Here is a 15280-nt window from a genome sequence, read left to right as displayed (position 1 = left end):
TGAGAAGTAGATCTGTGCACAGATGAGGCACATGAGGCTGCCTTTCAGACAAGTGACTTGCCCAGGTCACGGGAACCTGAGAGACAGGCAGAGCTAGTCCTGGGACTGGAGTATGAGCCCTCGGGGCCCTGTGCACTTTTCAGTGCCCACAGCTGGCCGCCATGACGGGTAGGGTGACTTTTGTGGGCCCGACCCAGCCCAGGGTCCTGCAAACGAGGGACGGCTGCTGCTGCAATCCCCTTTAAGAACCGCTTCTTGCTGCCAAAGGTCCAAAAAGTAGCCCAGGGCCCCTCTCTTTCAAGAAGTGCTGCCCCACCTAGAACAGCGCACAGGCTCCATGTTTGCCCTGGGACTTGAGAGACAAGTTACATGGGACACAACCCACCCGGACCTCTGGTGGGAGAAAGAGGACAGACACCACGCAAAGCCACTTAGCACAGAGCCTGGACGCACGGCGGGCAGCAATAAATCTGTTGAATGTTCAGGGTCTCAGTAGGCTCCGAGCCAGCCGGTGTCCTGAGCCCCATCTGGGCCATCACTGAAGGCTTCCCCTAGGAGGGGGCCTTTGAGCTGAACCTTCCAGAATGGGTAGAATTTCCCCGAGGGTCCAGGGGAAAGGAACCGGCTGGCCTCTCCGGTGGAGGGGTTGGCAATCCTAGGTCTCGAAGCGCGTACTATGAAGCGCGCGGGAACTTGCTGGTCCTCACCGTGGGGGGCCCGATGGTCCGCACCAGCAGCGAAGAATTTGCCTAGTATTAGCCACGAGGGGGCGGGGAGAGCGGGGCGGGGCCCAGATGGCCCGGTGGGGGGACCCGGGAGAGCTTCATAAAGCCACAGGAAAGGCGCCGCGACGCTAGTGACAGCGGCCCTCAGGAGAGGGAGCCGGGAGCTGCCGCGCGCCCGCCAGACGCGGGCGCAGCACTCAGGCGACCCAGCCCGCCTCGGTGGGGCCCCCGCACAGGGGCCCCCGCCCCGCCCCCGCGCCCAGGCCGTCCGGACCCCCTCACCTGCCCCGGCGCGCGTGCAGTGGGCTCGGCCGCGCCTTCGACGGCAGCGGGGAGGTGCCCGGCCCGCCCCGGATGGGCATCGTGGAGCCGGGCTGCGGAGACATGCTGACGGGCACGGAGCCCATGCCTGCGAGCGAAGAGGGCCGAGCGCTTGGCGCCGACCCGCAGGGCCGCTACTTCTACCCGGAGCCCGCTGCGCAGGACGCGGCCGACCGGCGCGGAGGCGGCAGCCTGGGGGCGCCCTATCCCGGGGGCGCCCTGGTGCCGGCTCCGCCCGGCCGCTTCCTGGGAACCTACGCCTACCCGGCCCGGCCCCAAGCCGCCGGCTTCCCCGGCGCGGCCGATCCCTTCCCGCCGCCGGCGGGCGCCGAGGGTTACCAGCCCCGGGACGGCTACGCGGCCCCTGACCCGCGAACCGGCCTCTACGCCGGGCCGCGAGAGGACTATGCGCTGCCCGCCGGGCTCGAGGTGTCGGGGAAGCTGCGCGTCGCGCTCAACAACCACCTGTTGTGGTCCAAGTTCAACCAGCACCAGACGGAGATGATCATCACCAAGCAAGGCCGGTGAGTGGGCGCGCCCCGAGGGCCGGGCGCTGCCGGGCTGGGGGAGCCTCTGCCTTTCGGAACAAGGACTTTTTTTTTTTTTTTTTCTGTCTAGACAATGCGAGTGTCTCCGCGTCCCTAGCAGTTTTGTCTTAAGTTTTCCGAGGTGGGGGGGGGGGGGCGGGGAGCGGCTTTATAATAAGAACAGGGAACACTCTGGGAGTTGTTTGCCCCCAGGGCAGCTCTCCAAGGAGCCAGAGAACTCAAAAGGGAGATGGAAGAGAGCTGGAGCGAGGAGAAGTCATCTTGGTTTAGGGTAGGGGGTCCCTCGGCTTCATCCCGAATTGGTGTGCGCTCTGCTCAGCTCTCTGCCCCGGTGCGGTCCGTGCGGTCCGAGGGCCAAAGGAGGAGCCAGGGTTCCAGGTCTGACAGAGCAGGATGCCCCTGAGCCCCTATTTGTGGGGAAATGGGGGGGGCAGAGTCTGCAGTGTGTGGGGTGATAACCCGGCCCCTCATTTCGCAGGCTGTCTGTGCCCATCTCCCCCTAGCCCCTTTGCTGTCATTGTGCTAATGTCAGCTTTTTTGGGGGGAGGCAGCATAGACTGGGATTTGGTGACATGGAGACACAGTTGCCAAGTTTCCTTTCCGGTCATACTTTGAGATCATATGTCTGGTGTGTGTGTGTGTTGGGGGAGGTAAAATGTGAGGGGTGCATTGGTCCCTTAGAGTCACAGGCCCCTGCTGGAAGGCACAGATGCCCACATGTCTGAGCCTGTGAAGATAATCCAAGGGTCTCAGTTGGCCACCAGCCCCACACTCCACATCCTTCCAGGCCTGCCCTCTCAAAGCCTGTCCGCACCCCTGTCCACATAATTCCAGGTCTAGGTCTAGCTTAGGGAAAGTTTGGAGGGGGACCCCCATGACCCCGTGGTTCAGGGTCCCCTGAGCTCAGTGTGTGAGGGGTAAGGTTTAGGGTTTAAGGTGCTGCTTCCGGATAGAGCCTCCTGTGTGGGGAAAGAAAGAGAAACTTGTGACTTGTGTGGTATTTGTTTAGTAAGCAACCCCCTGAGTGGGCCCTGCCTGTGTGGGGCTCATGTGGGGAACGCACCAACGAGGACCTCTGTGTGGAAAGGCTGTGTCACCAGTGGACCCAGGGGGGTAGGTCTGAGGCCAGGGAGCAGTTGGAGAGCTGGAGAGGGGATATCAAGTGTGGGGCCTGGGGAGGGAAAGGGAAGAGGCCATGCTAGGCCTGGGGTTGGCATTCAATCTGGGCATCTTCCCTCCAGACAATTTCGTGGGGCAGCCTGGGATTGAGGGACCTGTCCCACAACCACAATTCTTTTTTTAAATTCCTGAGGTGTTCCTCTGTTCTCTGGAATGAACCCAGGGTAGTAGGCATTTTCTTTCATGATTCAGCCTTCATCTCCTAAGCCTTCTGATAATTCTTCTCTGCTGCCCCCAACCCTAGTTCGCCTCTGGAAACACCCAGGCACAGCCCAGGCTTCTGGTCCCAGTGTGTCTAAACTGGCCAAGGCCCAGAAGATCCCATCTAACCCTCTCCCTGCACAGGCAGGGAAACAGGCCCAGAGAAGGCAAAAGGCTCTTCTGAGGTTCCACAGCACAGCCATCAGTGCAGGGGTGGCCCCAGAACCCAGAGGGTATCTACCCAGGTCTCCTCCTGCCCCTCATGGCCACCAGTTAAAAACAGCCACCCATGTTGTCCGAAGGCCTTGATGCATTCAGAGTGCTTTCACTTCTATTATTTCACTGTACGTTGGGTAGAACAGGCAATCTGCCCATTTTACAGCTGAGGAGACTGAGGTGTAAGGATATCGAGTGGTTTGCTCAGGGCCACGCAGCAGACCAGAACTCAGGCCTCCGAACCCACCACTCTATGATGTGGTCTGAAGGCATTCACCCCAGCCTCCCATCCTCGGGCCTGGCCGAGGTCTCACAGCCAGGCCTCTGCCCCTCTGGTCCAGGGATAGAGTCGGGGAGCTTCAGCCAGAACTGCAGGGTTCAGGCTGGGCTAAGCCAGCTGCCTGTCTGTCTGTGGGCTGTTTAGGAAGGTATTTCAGAGGCATGGGTCTCTAAGTGTGTATCACCAGCTCAACCACGATGGCCTCCTTCTGTTCTTGATGTTTCTGCTGAATAATCCTCTCTAGACCAGTTTCATTGTCTCCCTTTTGAATCCATACACTTAAATTTTTTTATTATGAAAAATTTAAAACATACACAAATGTGGAGAGAAAAATGTGGCATACCTCCACGTCCCCATCACCTCTTCAGCAGTTGTCAACATGGTCCAGTCTTGTTTCTTCTTTTTTCTCACCCACTTCCACCTCTTCGGTCTGCAGCTGTATTAGTAATATAATAACTAGTAAGTAAATCATAGACAGTATATTGTTTCATCCTTAAGTACTTCTCTAAACATCTCTGAAAGTGACTTTTTAAAAATTGTGTTTAAAAACAGTATCATTATCAAACTTGATAAAAATTCATCAGAAATCCCTAAATATCATCCAAGTTCCCTGATGGTTTCATCAAGTGTTTGTGTGTTTTACAGTCCTCACAGTTTTCCATCTGCCCTGAGGGGCTACTTTAGGCTCCCCAGGGTACCTGTGGGAAGGGGGAACAGAGACCCCTTGTCCATCTCCTTTGATGCCCCTCCTGGAATCGGCCCTCAGGGACCCCATGTTGGGGTAGGGGAGACAGGGGATACACTACCCTCAGTTCAGCCCCACTAGCCTCGAATCAGTATCTTCTCAGCTTGGGCTCCAGTAATCTGGGAAGTCAGTGGCCATTTCCTCCCAGTACATGCTTCTGAGAAGGAAGACCTGGGCTCAGAGGATAGCTCCCTTTCTGTCCTCCTGCCATGGTGGGCTGGCCGGTCCTCCTGCAGGTTCCAGTGACCTGCCAGTCACCATCACATCACCCATGACCTTCTTCCCTTTCGAAAAATCCTTCCACCCAAGGCCTACCCACAGCCCTGCAGCCTTTTGCCTTGGGCTGACTCACTCCCTCCCAGATCCTTCCTCTCCTACCCACCCTCAACCCATCCTTCAGCTGGACAAGTGCCACAGTCATGCTCGCCCCAAGGGGAGAATGGGGTGGGGCTCCTGGGTTCAAAGACTAGTTGAGGCGGCTCAAATGGGGCTGGGAGAGGGAAGTTGAGGACAAAACAACTGTTTGGCCCAACTGGAGATTTCTGTTTTTTTTATAAGCTTGTGTGTTTGTGGAGAATTTAGGCAGCCTGATAGGGCCCAACAGACTTGCGTTGGGTGTTTTTGTTTGGCAGTATATGTGTGTTGTGAATGTGCTATTGAGTAGATACTAGTTGATGGTAGACATTCTCAGTAGAGGAAGAGAGAGGCCCGTTTCTCCGTGTATGTGGGTGCGTGGGTGTGTATTAATCGCTGGCAACCCCCACTTTTCTGGGTGTGATTGGCTGATTATTATAATTAAGATAACTTTGGGTAGCTCTGTTGTTAAATAGCTCAATTTGCTTTTGTGTATGTGTGCGATGGTAAGGGTTGATTAAATAACCATTTCAGTCTCACAGGGTCCTTGGTGGCCTCGTAGCTACTATGTTTTTTCTCTTCTTCATATTCCCAACTCTTATGAACTTTTTAGGTCCTAATTTTTTTTTTTTTTTTCTTTTTTAGCCTAATCCTGCTTTCTGTTAGGGCTGACTGGCTTCATTTCTCACTGGGCAGGTGAAAACCGCTTTGCTTTTTGTTTGGCCATTTACCAGTAGCCGTCTGATTTCTATTAAGTGAGTCTGAGGTTGGTAATGCCCAAGCACATTTCACATTTGGAAAGGTACACAGCATTGCCAAAATACCCTTCTGAAAGGTGGTACCAGTTTATACTGCCACCGATAGTGTATAAGAGGACCCATTTCCCACAGCCTCATCAGCACTGATGTTGCTGTTAGCTGCATTCAGTTTCCCCACTGGTGGTGACCCCGTGTGTGACAGATTAAAATTGCTCCATAGGGTCTTCTTGACTATAATCTTTACAGAAGGCACCCTCGTGGCACAACAGTTAAGTGTTCGGTTGCTAACCTAAAGGCTAGTGGTTCAAGCCCACCCAGTGGCTCCAAGGAACAAAGATCAAGACCTGGCTATCCGCTCCTGTAAAAATTATAGCCTAGAAAATCCTATGGGGCAATTCTATTCTGTCACATGGTGTCGCTAAGAGTCGAAATCAACTTGAGGGCACCTAACAACAACGACAATCTTTACGGAAGCAGGTCAGCGGACATTTTCTTCCTCAGAGCCTCTGGGTGTGTTCACACCACCAACATTTAGGTTGGCAGCCAATTGCAAATTTCTTGTGCTACCCGGGCTTCTTCATTAGCATTAGATATTACCAATTTTTAAACATTTTTCCAATTGAAGGACAAAAGTGATCTCCTTGTTATTTTAATTTACACTCAATGATGGTGACATGGTACATGCCCAGGTGTTCAGGGCTGGGAAGGGATGTGATGACCTTGGGAATCGTCTCAAGTAAGGTTGGTCCTTAGGGGCAGCAAATGAGGAATTTGCCATCTTGGACTCTGTCCTGTGAGGGTGGGATGATGGCTGCTAAGTGGGTTGTTTTAGGGGGTTAGTTTGGTACCCTACCCATTTCTACTCCCTGTTCCTTCCCAACAAAGTGTTATGTAAATCAGGGCTATATTGGGATTCCAGCTGGTGGGGCTTTTAGACTTTTAGGGTGAAACTGAGACCTACCTTCTCCTCTCTCTTCTCCACTGTCCCCTTCCTGTGTCTCCTCCATTTCCCCCTGTTGTCCTTAGCCCTGGAGCCCTGGTGGTGCAATGGTTAAGAGCTATGGCTGCTAACCGAAAGGTCGGCACTTTGAATCCATCTGCCACTCCTTGAAAACTTTGTGGGGCAGTTCTACTCTGTCCTATAGGGTCACTGTGAGTTGGAATTGACTCGATGGCAATGGGTTTGGTTTGGTTTTTGGTATTGTTAGCCCTGACCCATGGCAACCCCATGCACGATGGGATCAGACTGTTGTGATCCATAGAGTTTTCATCGGCTGATTTTTTGAAAGTAGATTGACAGGCCTTTTTTCCTAGTCTGTCTTAGCCTGGAAGCCCTACTCAAACCTGTTCAGTGTTGTAGCAACTTGTAAGCCTCCACTGACAGACAGGTGGTGGCTGTGCTCGAAGTGCGTTGCTCAGGAATTGAACCTGGGTCTCCAACATGGAAGGCAAGAATTCTACCACTGAACCACCACTACCCTCCAGTTTCCCTCTACTAGAGATCAAAGCTGGATGGAGGAGGGATAGAGACCACAGCACGTGCTCTGCACGCATAAGACCCCAGCTCTGCTCTCTTACCAAGGAGCAGTCACCGAACCTCTCCAAGTATCAGTTTCTTCAAGTATAAGATTGGGAATAACACTTTATCAGTCTCAAAGGACTGATTTGATGAAGTGGGTGGTGTATAAGTAAGGGCACAACGAATGTTATGTTATCTTTCATTCTTATATTCTTTCAAGTTTGCATGGGAATCAGTTACAGTATAGGAAACGGTTGAGTGACCTGACTATGGTCATAGAATGAACTGGTGGCAGAAGTGGCTTAGAAATGTTCTCTTACCTCCCATTGTTCAAGGCCTAGTCCTAAACCTTTGATTTCTCAAGTTGACTGGCCCAGCCAAGCCCCTGGGATCCAGGGCCTGGAGTCAGAGCTCTGCAGTCTCGCTCAAAGTCTCACCTTCAGTCAGGGCTTGAGGGCTCTGGGCCTGGGAGAAGGTGGGATGGGAAAGGAGCATGAGCTGAGTTTCACATCTTAACAAGCTCGAGAAGAAAGATGGGCAGGAATTATTGTCTTTAGTTACAGGTGAAGAAACTGAGGTTTGGTTTAGAAATTAACTTGTCTAAGGTCATTGGGCCAGTAGATATCCTTTTCTCAGCCCAGGAGAGTCTGGGGAAGACAGGAATACAACAATACCCTCCTGGGGGACCTTCCCAAGGTTCCTAGTAGTGTTGTTCTAGTACCCTCGGGGAAACAACATCTACCCCAAAATATAACCAGGCCCCTGACTCCCCTAGCCCAGGTTTCCTGACTCACAGATGAGTGCATTTCTTTCCATCCTACAGTGCTTCTCATAAGAGAGAGGAGAAATGGATGGGAATGAAAAGTGATTCTGATGAGGGTTTGATTCTGTCATCCTGAAACTCTGCTCTTCCTGCCTGGGTTAGAAGAGATGGACTAAGTCATCGGACCTGACGATGTCCTGGTGCTGGTGGGGCGATAGTTGTAGTGATAGTGATGGTGCCACTGGTGATGATAGTGGAGGTGATGGCGATGATAGTGGAGGTGGTGGCGATGGTAGTGGAGGTGGTGGCGATGGTAGTGGAGGTGGTGGCGATGGTAGTGGAGGTGGTGGCGATGGTAGTGGAGGTGGTGGCGATGGTAGTGGAGGTGGTGGCGATGGTAGTGGAGGTGGTGGCGATGGTAGTGGAGGTGGTGGTGATGATAGTGGAGGTGGTGGTGATAGTAGTGGAGGTGGTGGTTGCAGGGATGGCAGTGATAGTGATAGTGCTGGTGGAAGTGGTGATTATAGTGATGGCGATGCTGGTGATAATGCTGGGTGATTGTGCAGGCGGTGGTTGTAACGATGGTAGTGATGGGGTTAGTGATGGAGACTGTCTTAGTATAGAAGTGCTTCTTTCTCTTAGTCCATTCCTCTGGACTAATGTAGGAATGAGGGCTAATGCTGAATCCCAACCCATATCTGTGAGCATTAGGACTGTGCCAATAGAGCCCCCTTTCAGGTGGATGGGAAGTGCCCTGTCCACCCAGGACTTTAGCAAGCTTCTCTGAAGGCCCGGGCTTGGGACAGGCTCTGCTACAGGCATTAGACCCAGAAGGATGGGGAAGGGAGAGTCTGCGGGTAGGTGCCGTGGGGCTTGGTGTGAGTCAGCACCGTGAGAGCCACTGTGGAGAGGATGGATGAGGGCCTGAGGCCATACCAGGGCTTGGGGGCTGAGGTGTGAGATCCTACTAGAAAGTGCCTGTGGAGGACTGGCTAGTGGCTTTGCTGTCTCTTAGGAAGTAAACTAAGGTTCTAGACAGTGCTGTGTTGATAAATGTTTAACAACCAGCCCTCTGAAAGAAAAGCTACCAACGTGGTGTCACTGAACATATCGTTGGGAAGAGATGCCCAGTAGCTCACCATTATATCTTAATTCTACCATGCAGATTCAATAGACAAAAATAACCTCAAAAATATGAATAATAGTAAAATTATTGGGAAGCGATGACTTTTGAGTATTTATTACCTTGGTTTTTAATATATTTAATTGTAGGTTTATATAATACAATTTTTACTTATGGCTGTGTTTAACAACTGACTTGCAAACTTCCCCAGCATTTTACAGTTGGCTGTCATGAGTGGGTGGAAGCCAGCTCCAACATACTACTGGCTGTGGAGCTGGGGGCTGACGGGTATTGGAGAGTCTCTCTGTTCTCCCCAGGAGGATGTTCCCATTCCTGTCATTCACCGTGGCCGGGCTGGAGCCCACCAGCCATTACCGGATGTTCGTGGACGTGGTCTTGGTGGACCAGCACCACTGGCGGTATCAGAGTGGCAAGTGGGTGCAGTGCGGAAAGGCAGAGGGCAGTATGCCAGGTACACGCGCGCGGGCTTGGGAGTAGGGAGTTTTTCAAGACTGGGGCGCCCCCTAGTGGACCCAGGAGGAACCCCCCCCCCCCCACCCCCAGCCCCTGACACTTAGGATTTAATTTCCCATTCCACCTGGCACCATCCCGCCACCCCATCCTGCTTCCCACTTCTGTTGTGTTTGTTGTCTCTTTTCTGCTTTGCTCTAGACTGTTGTATTAGTTTCCTAGGGTTGCCGTAGCAAATTAGTACAAACTGCAATGGCTTAAAACAACAGAAATTCATTGTCTCACAGTTGTGGAGGCTGGAAGTCTGAAATCAAGGTTTAAGCAGAGCCATGCTCCCAAAGCTCCTTTTTTGCCTCTTTCTAGCCTCTGGTGGCTTCTGGCAATCCTTGGTGACCCTTGGCTTGTAGATGCATCACTCTCTGGCTTTATCATCAAATGGTCTCCTTTCCATGTGTTTGTGTGTCTTTCCTCCTCTTATGAAGACACCAGCCACTGGATTAGGCCCCACCCTAATCCAGTATAACCTCATTTTGCCTTGATTACATCTGCAAAGACTTTATTTCCAAATAAGGCCACAATCACAGGTACAGGAGGTTAGGACTTCAACGTATTTTTTGGAGGGTTGGAATTCAGCACACGACACCTATCTTCTGCCCACACCTGTCCCCTGCCCTGCCCCCTCTGGTCCTTCCCCTGCATCCTTCTGGACATTCCCTCAGAACATCAGGAACAAACTAAGCCCCACATCACCAGGGGTCTGGTCCTGGGGGCTGCATGCCAAAAAGGTTAACTGTCCCCAGGAAACCGCCTGTACGTCCACCCGGATTCCCCGAACACTGGAGCTCACTGGATGCGTCAGGAAGTTTCATTTGGGAAACTAAAGCTCACAAACAACAAGGGGGCCTCCAACAATGTGACCCAGGTAGGACCTCCCACCAGGGGCCCTTTCCCAGGAGGTAGTCCAGCCCTCCTGAGTCTGAAGCCCTGAGACCACAGGGGGTCCTGCTTCTGCTCTGTAAGAGTCATTTCTCTTCCTTTCTGAAATCCTAGGTTCTTTTCTACCCACCCTGGGAGGAGGCTGAATCTCAGGCAGACAGATGACCCTCAGGCAGGGGTCACATTCAGGCAGACACAGGCCAAGCCAGCCTGGGGACTTCATCACAGAGTTCCAGGCCACCAAGGCTCATGTACTGTGAACATAGAGTTGGTCCCAGTGGTCCCAGGAAATGGATTAAGGGGCTCCAGATTGAACTAAAAAAAAAAAAAAAACCCACTGCAATCGAATCAATTCTGACTCATAGCGACCCTAAGGACAGAGTAGAACATTCTGGAGCACCTGGCGGATTCTAACTGCTGACCTTTTGGTTAGCAGCCATAGCACTTAACCACTACGCAACCAGGGTTTCCCCAGATTGAATAGTCCTGTTAAAAGTGTCCTTATCCCTAAAAAACACTGTTGGTGCTGATATCCTGCTCACCATGGACATCTGGGGATAGAAAAAGGGGCGAGAGACTAGAATCGGTACCTCAGCAAGGCTGGAGACTCTGGAGTAGGAAGGCCTAGGAGAACTCACAGCGGGGCAGAGCAGGGGGATGGAGGAGATGCCACAGGAAGCTTTCCAGCCTCACTGTGGGGAGAGCGGATGTGGGCAATGCCTGCACCCCCCTCCGCCACACACACCACCACTTTGCTCTCCTTTCAGATGATTGTGCTCCAGTCGCTCCACAAGTACCAGCCCCGGCTGCACATTGTTGAAGTGAATGACGGTGAGCCAGAGACGGCCTGCAACGCATCCAACACCCATGTCTTTACTTTCCAAGAAACCCAGTTTATCGCTGTGACGGCCTACCAGAATGCCGAGGTGAGGGCTTCCTAGGGTCTGTGGGCCTGAGCCTGGAGGGGGATGGAAAGGGGGCCACAGTCTTCCTTGAGAGGGATTTTGGAATTTCCTTAGCCCCAGACTCAGGAATCAGGAGACTCTCTTTCCCTTCTCCCTAGATTACTCAGTTGAAAATTGATAATAACCCTTTTGCCAAAGGATTCCGGGAGAACTTTGAGTCGTAAGTACCACTGGGGTCATTGCACCTTTGCAGAGACTTTGCTGAGACCGGGGACCCGGGTTATGTGCTCCCATGGCTGTGTCCCTGCTGTATCTCCAGCCTCAGCATGTCCTCTCCTTGCCCCTGAGGGTGAGACAGGGTTGAGGTGGGTGCTGGAGGGCCGGCAGGCCAAGGGAAGGAGGGACAGGGAAGGGACATGCAACAGGGAGGCCCATAAGGAGTTTTCTCTCCTGTGACCCCTGTTTTCTTGCCTCCTGTTTCTCTAGGATGTATGCATCTGTTGATACCAGTGTTCCCTCCCCACCTGGACCCAACTGTCAGTTGCTTGGGGGAGACCACTACTCTCCTCTCCTACCCAACCAGTATCCTGTCCCCAGCCGTTTCTACCCTGACCTCCCTGGCCAGGCCAAGGATGTGGTTCCCCAGCCATACTGGCTAGGGGCCCCCCGGGACCACAGCTATGAGGCAGAGTTCCGAGCAGTCAGCATGAAGCCTGCATTCCTGCCCTCCGCCCCTGGGCCCAACTTGTCCTACTATCGAGGCCAGGAGGTCCTGGCACCTGGTGCTACCTGGCCCGTGGCTCCCCAATACCCCCCCAAGATGGGCCCGGCCAGTTGGTTCTGCCCCATGCGGACTCTGCCCATGGAGCCTGGCCCTGGTACCTCGGAGAGCCGGGGACCAGAGGACCAAGGCTCCCCCTCAGTGTGGACTGAGATCACCTCCATTCGGCCAGAATCCAGTGACTCAGGACTGGGAGAAGGAGACTCTAAGAGGAGGCGGGTGTCCCCCTACCCTTCCAGTGGCGACAGTTCCTCCCCTGCTGGGGCCCCTTCTCCTTTTGATAAGGAAGCTGAAGGCCAGTTTTATAACTATTTTCCCAACTGAGCAGGTGATGCCGTGAGAGGAACAGAAGCAGTGTTGTTAGGCTGAAGGATGCCAACTAACTTAGAAAACAGACTGAGGACTGAGATGCCCCCAGCTCCCTCTGTCCCTTTTCCATATAGCAGTTGGTTGGGGAAGAGAGGGGCCAAGAAGGATCGTGGGGTTCATTGCTGCTTCCTGACCCGCAATGAACTATGAGAGGAGTGTCCCTGCTCCTTTCTCTGCCCTAACTACAGTCATTTACCTGGTGCTGCTGCTGGCTTTTGGTTCCCACCTGGAGAACAGAGAACAGAGAAGGTCTTGGACCCAGTGAGGCTTCCTTCTGTCAGGATGAGTGGGTTAGGTGGAAGAAGGCTGGGGACTAGACATTCAGCTCCCTTCCTTTGTAAATTAAGTTTCAGAATTTTTGTTTGCATGTATATTAATCCCTGATCTGAAAATAAATATTCATGGATTTTATAGCAGTCCACCAGCCAGGGGCAGGGAGAGGACTCAGGTGACCTGGGGCAGCTGGCCTGGGCCCCACCCTCTCTGAGGAGTGGGGTTCAGGGGAAGGGGTTGGGAAGTGTGAGATGGTGCACATCTCAAGAAGCAAGGTCTTGTTTGTTTTTGTGGTGGTGTGTGTGCGCGCTTTTTTCTTTTTTGGAACAGGGGAAGCTATTTATTGCAAAGAGAGTGGTGTCTGGATGTATTTCTTTTGTCTTCATCACTTTCTGAAAATAAACATGAAACTGTTGAGTGTGTCCTTCTTCAGTACCTGGAGGTGTGGTGTGGGTAAAACGGAAGGGGGCTAGACTAGGAACTGTTGGTGCGCTGAAGCTGTCCTTCTGGCTCGCATTTTGGGGGACTGCCTAGAAACCTGAAAGGCCTTCGTGCAGAGGATAAGCTGAGTTAGGCCACAGTCACATGTCCTACTGTGATGCGGTGGATGGCTTTTTTGTGGTCTTTTTCACCATGGTCTTATAACTCCCACCCAAGTGATTGAGTGGGAACTGTGCAATAGGGTAATTGTGGCCCACCAAGGGGATTGGTCAATGTCATGGGTTGAATTGTGTCCCCAAAAAATATGTGTAAACTTGGCTAGGTCATGATTCCCAGTATTGTGTGGTTGTCCTCCACTTTGTGATTGTAATTTTATGTTAAAAAGGATTAGGGTGGGATTGTAACACCCTTCCCCAGGTCACATCCCTGGTCCAATGTAAAGGGAGTTTCCCTGGGGTGTGACCTGCACCACCTTTCATGTCTTAAGAGATAAAAAGGAAAGGGAAGCAAACAGAGAGGGAGACCTCAGACCACAGAGAAAGCAGTGCTGGGAGCACAGCACGTCCTTTGGACCCAGGGTCCCTGCACAGAGAAGCTCCTAGTCCGGGGGAAGAGTGATGAGAAAGAAGGCCAACAGAGAGAGAAAGACTTCCCCCCTGGAGCTGATGCTCTGAATTTGGACTTTTAGCCTACTTTATTGTGAGAAATAAATTTCTGTTTGTCAAAGCCATCCACTTGTGGTGTTTCTGTTATAGCAGCACTAGATGACTAAGATAGTCAGTTTTGCCATCCCTCTGGGGCTTGAAATGAGCCATTCCAGAGGCGGGAAGGAAAGGATCCCACCACCACCAAAGAATAACAGCCAGGAGCAGAGAGCATGCCTTCTGGAGCCGGGATCCATGCGCTGAGAAGCTCCTGGGACCAGGAGACAGAAAGACAGAGAGAGAGAAGTGGTGGCAGAGAAACCACAGCAGGAGATAGCATTGTGGGCTTTCTGGCCCATGAAGTAAAAAAGCTGAGTGCCTTTAGTCGGGAGGCTTGTTGGCAGAGTAGAGTGCCTCTGGGCACTCATGGGCAGAGCTAAAAGAGCTCTGTAACACTTGCCCAAGCAGGGCAGAGGCTGAGGGCCAGAGGGGCGTGCCTGTAAGCACAGTTAGGAAAGTCTGTCCTGACGGAAGAACTGTATGCTGAGCGTTCCTGAACCTGTATTATAACCTGTTACTTCCCTAATAAACCCCATAAATGTCAGTGTTGTCTGTGAGTTCTATGTGGCCATTGCAATGAATTCCTGAACCCAGCAGAGAAGTAGAGAGTGCTGTGACAGGAACCCCTGGTGTCAGAATCGGTAAAGATGGCGGAGAGGGGAGGCATGTCCGACCTCCACCTCATAGGAATCTGCCTTGGGCCGTTGATCTTGATTCTCCTTCCCCCTTTTAAGATCAGACACCACCCCCACACCTACCTTCCCACCCAGCACTTGAAATTATGATTGATGCCCCCTCTTAAGGCATCTTGGGACAGATGTTTGTGCACCCTGACCTGGAGGGTGAGAGCAAGGCCAGAGGGCCAGGCTGGGAGTGTGGGGAACTCTGCAGAGAAGGATGGGACTTTGATTTCTTTTTCCATCTCTAGCAACTTTGTCTCTCCATTTGTATCTCCATCTCTAGGATTGTTCAGGCATTAAAGGAATAAATGAAATTGCTTTTTTGTAGACCGAGAACATTCAGATATCAGCAATTGTATAGGATTCACCCTAATACAAGCAAAGGGTTTAGAAACTGTGCCTGACAAATAGTAAGTCCTCAACCTATAAGCTGTTGTTATGGGTGTTATCATTCTCTATCTCCATTTCTATCTCTTTACACACACTGAATTATTTTTGTAAAATTATACATATTTATTTTAAAGAATTCAAACAATGCAAGTATAAACAGAGCAAAATATTACCCCAAATCCCACCACCCATCAGTACTTATCATTAACGTTAGTTTGATAGACAAAATAATTTTATAAAATTAGAGGAAAAAAAATTAGAATAATACTGAAAATGTTTTTTTTCAAAAAAATGAAAACTACTGAATTTTAGCTTATAGAATTTAATAGTACAAAAAATATAATCAAACAAAACTCTCAAAAATCCTCAAGTGAAATGGAGGGAATTACTGAACTTGAGATAAATGTTTCATATATATATATATATATATATATATATATATATATATACACGTGTTTCTTCACTATAAGAAAGATTTCCTAAAAGAGCACTCTAAGGTTAAGAAAAGAGTTGCTGGGAAGCATTAAGAGGTTGGAGTTACTAGGTTTGCCTCACCCCAGACCAGGGTACCCCATTCTAATAGGGAAACATCATCAAG

The 15280-nt window shown here is 51.5% G+C and overlaps 1 protein-coding gene across 1 annotated transcript; it reads left to right on the top strand.

Moving 5' to 3' along the window:
- The first annotated feature begins 843 nt into the window (after positions 1-843).
- Positions 844-13582, top strand: TBX21 (T-box transcription factor 21). Its single transcript, XM_049859635.1, has 6 exons — positions 844-1570; positions 9050-9204; positions 10004-10125; positions 10907-11065; positions 11203-11264; positions 11531-13582. Exons 1-6 carry the CDS (start codon positions 1080-1082, stop codon positions 12147-12149), a joined length of 1608 nt encoding a protein of 535 aa, XP_049715592.1. The 5' UTR covers positions 844-1079; the 3' UTR covers positions 12150-13582.
- Positions 13583-15280: the final 1698 nt, after the last annotated feature.

The sequence above is a fragment of the Elephas maximus genome, chromosome 19, assembly GCF_024166365.1.
Source record: "Elephas maximus indicus isolate mEleMax1 chromosome 19, mEleMax1 primary haplotype, whole genome shotgun sequence".
In the NCBI taxonomy this organism is placed as follows: domain Eukaryota; kingdom Metazoa; phylum Chordata; class Mammalia; order Proboscidea; family Elephantidae; genus Elephas; species Elephas maximus.
The sequence above is the reverse complement of the archived record's forward strand: the minus strand, read 5'-3'. Positions and strand labels throughout refer to the sequence as shown.

Bases quoted from the DNA above. Each gene is read 5' to 3' on its own strand.
- TBX21 (XM_049859635.1), top strand. From the start codon at position 1,080: ATGGGCATCGTGGAGCCGGGCTGCGGAGACATGCTGACGGGCACGGAG. The intron at 10,126-10,906 runs GTAGGACCTCCC...CTCTCCTTTCAG, and splicing joins CCTCCAACAATGTGACCCAG to ATGATTGTGCTCCAGTCGCT. The intron at 11,066-11,202 runs GTGAGGGCTTCC...CCTTCTCCCTAG, and splicing joins CGGCCTACCAGAATGCCGAG to ATTACTCAGTTGAAAATTGA.